Source organism: Taeniopygia guttata, chromosome 5 (assembly GCF_048771995.1).
Source record: "Taeniopygia guttata chromosome 5, bTaeGut7.mat, whole genome shotgun sequence".
Classification (NCBI taxonomy): domain Eukaryota; kingdom Metazoa; phylum Chordata; class Aves; order Passeriformes; family Estrildidae; genus Taeniopygia; species Taeniopygia guttata.
Genome location: NC_133030.1, coordinates 50,157,095 through 50,164,755, shown reverse-complemented (window position 1 = coordinate 50,164,755; position 7,661 = coordinate 50,157,095). Strand labels below are relative to the sequence as shown.

The following is a 7,661-nucleotide window of genomic DNA, read 5'->3' as shown; positions in this document are numbered from 1 at the left end:
TCCATTACATGTGACTGTGTGTATAACACGGGGAATTACATTTAGCTCATCCTTACAGAGAAACATTAAAGTACTAATAGGTTAGAGTGAAGTCATCCTGTCTTGAAGTACACTTCTGGTAAGCACACTTCTACAGTGTGTTCAGTTTCCAGAAGAAATTTTGGCTGCTGGCTGTACTGGGATTGAAAACCACTTTATAAACCTGTGTCAGTCCTGTGTCTGCAACAGACCCACTGTGTGTGCCCCTCCAGCACATCCCTTGGAAGGAATTTTTTATTAATATAGATGTCCAGATCATCCCACTTTCTTGAGCTTAAATGGGTTTGATCACAGTATCTTTGAGTGAAGTATCTCACTCAAACTGCTTTTGATGGAAAATAAAACTTCCAAGTAACAAGGCATCCTCCTGTTGACCGCTGCCATTGCAGCCAAGGACCCAAAGTGTATTCCCATTGTCCCCCTGCAAAGATGCACTATTTCAAAAGATTATTCTTTGCAAGAATCTGCTCAGTTTAGATGTGGATTTCTCTGTTAAGATAAAAGGTCTTTTTCTTGCTGAGTCATTAATGTCATATATCCTCATTTGCCAAGTCTGCTGTTAGTTGGGATACATATGAAACCTGCAAAAAAATCTCACTGGCCTTTGTTCAAATTCATGGAAACTTATAAGAGATTTTACTTTCTTCACTAGCTTATATCAAATCAGACAGAATCTGTACCAGCTTTTAAATTGCTATAACATCTGATTTGTCTATAACAGAATTTGTCTATGTTGACTCGTTACAATTCTGAAAAAAAATCACCTCTGACCACTAACAAAGGGGGTAGTGTATCTTGAGAACTCAGTGTATGACTAACTGACATATACAATAAATACAAATGTTACTACAGTAACAGATTGAAATTATATAGTTCATTTAAACCTTTTTCCAACTTCAGCCTAGTCCCCGCTAAAGCACACAGGAAATAAACATATTGAGCTGTCTGGCACCAGGCAACTATCCAGGTCCTGTTCTGTCTAGCACTGTGCTAGGCTTATCCATCTAATCAACATTAGGAGGTTTATTTATGTGAGACAGATATATTAGTAATAAATGAATTTATTCAGTAGCTTGGTGGATTTATATATGTACAAAATCATTTTAGTTTAAGCAGACTTAAAACTGAGTGACTCCACTACTTTTATGGGCTGTATCCTGAAGCCCTTAGCACATTCTAGTCTCCTCTTCACAGGAAAAAAAATACAATCCAAACCACACAAAACCCCCCCCCACACACCAAAAACCCCCCAAAACAAAAAACCAAAACACATCACCAAAACAAAACACTAATTGAAGTCAATGGAATGTTTACTGGAGAAAAAACTGCAAAAGACGTAAGAACTGGTGAAATGCTAGTGAACATGAATCTAGCTAAGTGTCATTTCCAAGAGTAGTGGTATATTTATATACATTGTATGCAATATTCCATGTATAAAAGTCTGTTTCAATTTTTACAGCCCAAGATAGTTTGTACAAGAGAAACAGCTGGCAGAATTCAGAAGGGATATCTGGGTTTTCTTCATCACACCTATTTGTACTTTAGACAGACTTTGTTTTAAGGCATTAATTTGACATGCGAGTCAGGTCTGTGCTACGTTGAAGACTGTTTTCACTGATTCCTCTGTTGTTTTTTAGAAAACAAGACTGAGAATTCTCTTAGTGCTAAGGTTTATCCATTTCAATCAGACAGTGAGTGGCACATTCCCACCTCATTCGCAGTTTTTAATTCCAATTGCTTTTGAAATGTCCCTTTTCCTTCCCCCTTTATGCTGCCACTTGAAAGTTGAAATGCAGCAAGAATGTAACGTTAGGTGCCAGTTTGCTGAATTACAGGGTGACTGCTTTAGCTGATCCCAAAAAGCAAGTGTCTTTTTATACCGCATAAAAGCCTGAAATGTTTACATATCAAAAGGCTATAGGCCAATTTCTGTCAAAATTATACATGAAGTTAAGCAGTACAAGCAATTTATTTAAACACTAGTCATTGTAGAAAAATTCAAAACCATATGCTCTTTTAGCAGTTTTTCACAAATGCATTTGACCCATGACTTGGCAAGACATGCATGCTTCATAATTTACTCTAAATTTCAAATCCTCTTGACGTTTAAATAAAAGATCTTCATTAATAAAGTTTATATGAATGAAAACTTTAGAAGCTGATATTGTTAGCGGGAAGCTTTCAGAAAAATACCCAACCGCGTTTCTGCCTCGTTTTCAAATGACTGACTTTCCTAATCAGTTCAAGATAAGTTTATTCTGGGAACAAATTACGGTAATTCCGCATTGTATGACTTTTATACTTTTTTTTTTTCCTGGTGAAGCAATGATGCAATCAATTTGAAACAAACGTGGGGAGCGCTGCAGGGTGATGGCATTTATAAGTGAGAGATGTGCCGCGAAGCGCCGTTTCGCCGCCGGTCATCCCCCAAAGCCCCGGTTCACCCCGTTACCCCCGGCGTGGGGCGGGAGCCGCAGCCGGACCTGCTGGCCGAGACCAGCCCCGGCCGGGCTGGGGTTCGGCGCCCCGGGCCCCTCCCGGCCGGCAATCCCGGTGCCGCTTTGCCAGGCCGGTCAAAGACTCCGCAGGGAAAGCGATGGGTGCGTTTTGCATCCCAGGAATTATTCTTTAATATATTAAAAAAAAAAAAAGTCCGATTTCTCCGCATTTTCATAGACTTGTGTATGGTGATTGCTTTGTATGAAATCGTGTTTGGGTAATAATATTGAAAATCAGCGCCGTGTTTACCGTATTTCATACCTAACAGCTTGCTCTGCCCAGCGCTATGCTCCTCTTTAGATCCCTCTTTCAACCCATGCTGTGACCACCCTGCCGTAACAAACAATTGCTTAGCAACACTATGCAGCACAATTTGCTTGTGTTTCATTTGTTATTACAATTTCACCCCGACATTGTGTGACAACTGATTGTTTGTTTAACACAATTTTCCGTTTGCCAGGTTAGCAAAGAGCGCATGGGAAATGAGAAACTCCGAGAGCAGGTTTTGCGAAGCGGGTACCAAAACCGGAGGTTTCACGGCAAAACGACTCAGACTAAAACAAAACAAAATAAAAGACACCGTCCCCACTGGGCGAACAAAGTTATTTGGAAAATATAATTTCTAAATTAGGAATGAAGGTGAGAGTTGTAGCATGGTGGATCATCCGTCAGGAGAGCAAAAAACTCTTTGGGAAGCCGAGCGCCCGGCGGGCCCGGGCGGTTTGTGCTCCGCCGGCGCCGCGGCTCCTCCGGTGCCCACTCGTGTCCCGCGGTGCTGCTTTCACCTGCGAGAAGCCGGACAGGCGCGGAGGTGAAGGGATGCTAACACCCGAGAAGTCGGCCCCGGCAGCGGGTGTCCCCACCGAGGGCATTCCCATCTGGAGTCCCCGCAGGAAGCGGGGTACGGGGGTCACCCGGTTTGTCCCCCGAGGGGCGGCGGTCCCGGCTGAGCGCTGTCCCCGCCGCCCGCCTCCCGCGGCCGCGCAGCGCCCGTCCCGAGCTGCTCCCGCGGGATGCTCCTCTCCTCTCCGGGCCGGAGCCAGAGCGGGCCGTGCCCCCGCTGCCGGCCTCCCCTCAGGCCTGCCTCTCCCGGGGACCCCCAGCCCGGCTGGCCCCGGCCACCGGAGGGATGCTGTCGCGCATTGCTGCAGAGCCGCTGAGGACGTGAAGGAGCATCCCGATGGCGGCATTAAGCAGGCGCTGCTCTGCATGCAGCGTGACCGGCTGCACTCAGGGAATTACTGACCAAAAAACCCCAACAAACCGAAACTCCCTCTCCAAGCCCACCCACAAACAAATAAAAAACAAAGAAAACTCTCAAAACATCAACAGGAAAAAAAAAATATCCCAAATCTAACCAAAAACCCGTCTAACCGTGTGTCAAATAGTTTCACTTTCTATCAAATTTGAAAAACTTGCACGAAGTACAGGTCTAAATGCCAAAGGCATAAAGAAATGGTTAGGCAGATAAATTGAAGTAAAAAAAAAATGCAGATAATTAATCACATTGCGATGTATCAATAAAGCGATAATTTAGTTTTGGCGATTTTTTTTAACGCTTATACAAGTCTTTCGCTAGAAATACGCTTCAGATCATTCTCAGGTGCGGTTTTAAATCCTGGAAGGAAGGCTAAAGATAAAGTGCGAGTAAGCGCTAACGAGGATATTCTTTGTTGAGGAAAAATAATGTGTTCCTCGTAAACGGACTCTAATGGCTTGTTTTCATTTCATGCGTACAATTTCCTACCTTCTTTGATGGAGAGTTGATGGGGTAAATAGTCTAATCTTATTCAGTTCACCTCCTGTGGATTCCCAGGGACAGTCGTGACAGACGAAGTATTCTGCAAATCACAAGAGCCAGCTACCAGGAGAGCCAAACCTCTTAATAGGAAGAGTTTTAGGGATTTAAAATTTCTCCATTTAAAAATTCACGGAACATGCAAAAAATAAAGTTCTCTGCATCATTGCAACTTTATGGGCTTTGTTTTCTAAGCTAGATAATTAAAGATTAAAAAGAAAAGAAATAGGCACCAAGATAGGTCAGAAGCAAATCGGAATACCTACCACACGCGGGGATTTGAGATGGCATTGGTCTTTAACTTTTGCTTCCCTTGGCTTGTTTTAAAAATAAAAAGTGATACCTGTCTGAATCTGTTAAAAAAGGAAGAAAAAAAAAAACGGAAAATGGGGAGAGAGAGACAAGTTTACAATATTCATGTGTCCTTGTTCTGCCAGGTGACCTAGGAAAATAATAAAAAATAGTTCAGTTACTCAGTGAAGACGTTGTTGTTTCACTGCATAAACCTTAAGTCAGAGAAACACATACTCTTCAATGCCCGTTCAGTCCTCCGAGCAAGATTCAAATCCTGCTACAGAAACACTTGGAGTGGGGGGGCGTTGCATGTTTATGTGGCAGTTTATTTCTTTTTTTTTTAAGTGCTTCTTAAGCAGTTCGAAGCATAAATAATGAATCTGAGCCTTAGACAGAGGAAATCGCACCCACTAATGTGAACTAACACGACCAAAGTAGGTGCATAATAGACAAGACTAGGAGCTGCTAACCACTTCTACACAATGGCATTAATAAGATTAACCTGGGCAATTAGCCGGTGCAGCAGAGATCAAGCCTAAATCTGGGGCCTTTCTAAAAAGCCCACTAATGGAAAGGATTACGTTAATTTCATTAATTCTCAATACACAGACTCTGGCTGCTTTCACTCCTTTGTGTAACCCCCACCTCTTCCCCACCAAAAAAGGGGAGAAAAAAAAAATCAAATCTGGTTTTGTTTGTCATCTGCATATTACCAGGAACTAAATCCAGGATGACGTCGCCTGGGTATAAAAAAGGGAAGAGGTTCAGATGGATTATACTCCGAGCAGCCCTCTGGGTTGAGATCAGTAAACAGGCGAGAGTTGAGGGGGGAAAGTTCCAGGGGTGGATCCTGCGCACACGCACACACACCGCACACGCGCGCACAGACACACACGCACACTCTGCCCGCAAGCTGCCCTCGGAAAAGGCTCTTTTCTTTGCGCTCCGATCCCTTTTTAAAATTTATCCGAAAAGTTTCGATTTCGCGTCCTTCCAGCCTCTTCCCCCCCCCTCCCCAGCCACCACCTACCCTCCCTCCCGCCCTCCTCCCTCCCTCCCCCGGCCGGTCCCCGCCGCCCTGCCCCGCACGGTTTGGGGCATGCCTGTGAGCATGTTCAGCATCGACAATATCCTGGCGGCCAGACCTCGCTGCAAGGACTCGGTGCTGCTGCCCCCGAGCGCCGCGCCCGTCGTCTTCCCCAGCCTCCACGGGGACTCGCTCTACGGCAGCGCCTCCGACTACAGCGGATTTTACTCCCGGGCGGTGGCTCCCGCCTCCGCGCTGCCGCCGGCCGTCACTGGATCTCGGCTCGGCTACAACAACTACTACTACGGGCAGCTGCATGTGCCGGCGTCCCCCGTGGGCCCTTCGTGCTGCGGGGCCGTGCCGCCCCTGGGCGCCCAGCAGTGCTCCTGCGTCCCCCCCGCAGGTAAGGCGGCCCCGCGTGGGACGGGGCGGACGGGCCCCTTTGTTCCCGCAGCCACGGGGCCGGTGCGGGTGGCGGGAGCCGGAGGCCCGCAGGAGAGCGGGTGGGCGGCGGGAGGGGACACTTTCGGGACGGGACGGGACGGGACGGGACAGGAGTGGGGGGAAGCAGCGATCTCATGCAAAGCCTATCGTCGACTCGTCTGTCTGTCCGTAGGTTACGAGGGCACTGGGTCAGTCCTGATGTCCCCTGTTCCCCATCAGATGTTGCCCTACATGAACGTGGGCACTTTGTCCCGGACGGAGCTGCAGTTACTGAACCAGCTGCACTGCAGGCGAAAAAGACGGCACCGGACTATCTTCACTGACGAGCAGCTGGAAGCGCTGGAAAACCTCTTCCAGGAAACGAAATACCCAGACGTGGGCACGAGGGAGCAGCTGGCCAGAAGGGTGCACTTAAGAGAGGAAAAAGTGGAGGTACTTTGATTTCTTTTTCTTTCTTCAACCCTCTCCCATTCGCCCTCAAACGCGCCCGAACCGGATGTATCGCGGTGCGGCTCCAGCCCGGCTCTGCCAGCGGAGGGGTAGCGACCGCTTTGCGGGGGCAGAGGGAAAGTTTTGTATTATTTCCAAGTGCCCCTCCTTGGGCCGGCCGGCCGAGCCTGTCACAGGGCTGCGAGGGATTGTCGGCCGGCGGCTGTGCCTCCTGAAGGCGCCCGGCCGGTCCCGCCCGAGCGGCTTCCCTCGCCTCCCTCCCTCCCTCCGTCCGTCCGAGTGCGGCCGCCGCACACCGGCCCCAGCAGGGCTCCTGCGGGGCTGAGGTCAGCTGCGGGTTTGCATAGTTTTATTTTTGTTTTTCCCTCTAATAATTTAATTTCTTAACGTAACAGGTTTGGTTCAAAAACCGCCGGGCGAAGTGGAGGAGGCAAAAGAGATCGTCTTCGGAGGAATCAGAAAACGCACAAAAATGGAATAAAGCGTCTAAAACGTCACCGGAGAAGAGACAAGAGGACGGGAAAAGTGACTTGGACTCTGACAGCTGATACTTCTAAGTGGGGGGGACATTTCCCGTGGACTGTCGGATACACTTCAGAGGATGCTACTAATCTTGCACAAGATCTGCCTTGTTGGAGGGGGAAAATATCTGTATATAATGTACAATGCCCCGAGCTAATTCCGTGTAAATAAAATGTGTTGCGGAGGTGTTGCACAGGTAGCCGGCGGCGCGTTTGTTCACTCTGCGCCGCGGGGAGAGGGAGCGGAGAGGGCCAAGGGAGCAGGGAGCGCCGGTGCCCAGCTGCCCGAGGTTCCTCGGTTTTCCGCGGTGCGGCACCGCGGGGTGAACGCCGGCGGAGGGCAGCGCTGGCGGGCGGGGAGCGATGGTGGGACTCGCACCCGGAGGGAAGCGGCCAGGCCCAGCCTGGCAGCGCGGAACGAGCCCGAGAGGCCGGGAGCGAGCCCCGCTGCTCTTCCCGGGGCGGCCCTTGGCAGTCCGGCCGCGCTGGCCCGGCCGCGGCCCGAGCGCTTCTCCCGTCCGGGAGCGCCGCGGTCCCGCCCGCCGCTCCTCCCGCCGCAGCCCGGCCCGCCGGCCACCGTGCCCTTGGG

At 49.1% G+C, this 7,661-nt stretch overlaps 1 protein-coding gene and 1 long non-coding RNA gene across 2 annotated transcripts; one reads left to right on the top strand and one right to left on the bottom strand.

Annotated features, from left to right (window-relative positions):
- Positions 1-1,082: 1,082 nt before the first annotated feature.
- On the bottom strand, positions 1,083-5,633 carry LOC115495593 (uncharacterized). Its single transcript, XR_003960893.4, has 3 exons — positions 4,603-5,633; positions 4,286-4,379; positions 1,083-3,323 (listed from the first exon to the last, which is right to left on the bottom strand). It is a non-coding gene; the product is annotated as an uncharacterized lncRNA (long non-coding RNA).
- On the top strand, positions 5,052-7,272 carry GSC (goosecoid homeobox). Its single transcript, XM_002200561.6, has 3 exons — positions 5,052-6,060; positions 6,274-6,533; positions 6,947-7,272. The coding sequence occupies exons 1-3, from the start codon at positions 5,361-5,363 to the stop codon at positions 7,097-7,099; spliced, it is 1,113 nt and encodes a 370-aa protein (XP_002200597.4). The 5' UTR covers positions 5,052-5,360; the 3' UTR covers positions 7,100-7,272.
- Positions 7,273-7,661: the final 389 nt, after the last annotated feature.

What these genes read in the sequence shown, in the direction of transcription:
- GSC (XM_002200561.6), top strand. Translation starts at nt 5,361, where the DNA reads ATGACGTCGCCTGGGTATAAAAAAGGGAAGAGGTTCAGATGGATTATA. An exon ending in CTCCTGCGTCCCCCCCGCAG is followed by an intron (nt 6,061 to 6,273) that starts GTAAGGCGGCCC and finishes GTCTGTCCGTAG; the next exon opens with GTTACGAGGGCACTGGGTCA. An exon ending in TAAGAGAGGAAAAAGTGGAG is followed by an intron (nt 6,534 to 6,946) that starts GTACTTTGATTT and finishes TTAACGTAACAG; the next exon opens with GTTTGGTTCAAAAACCGCCG.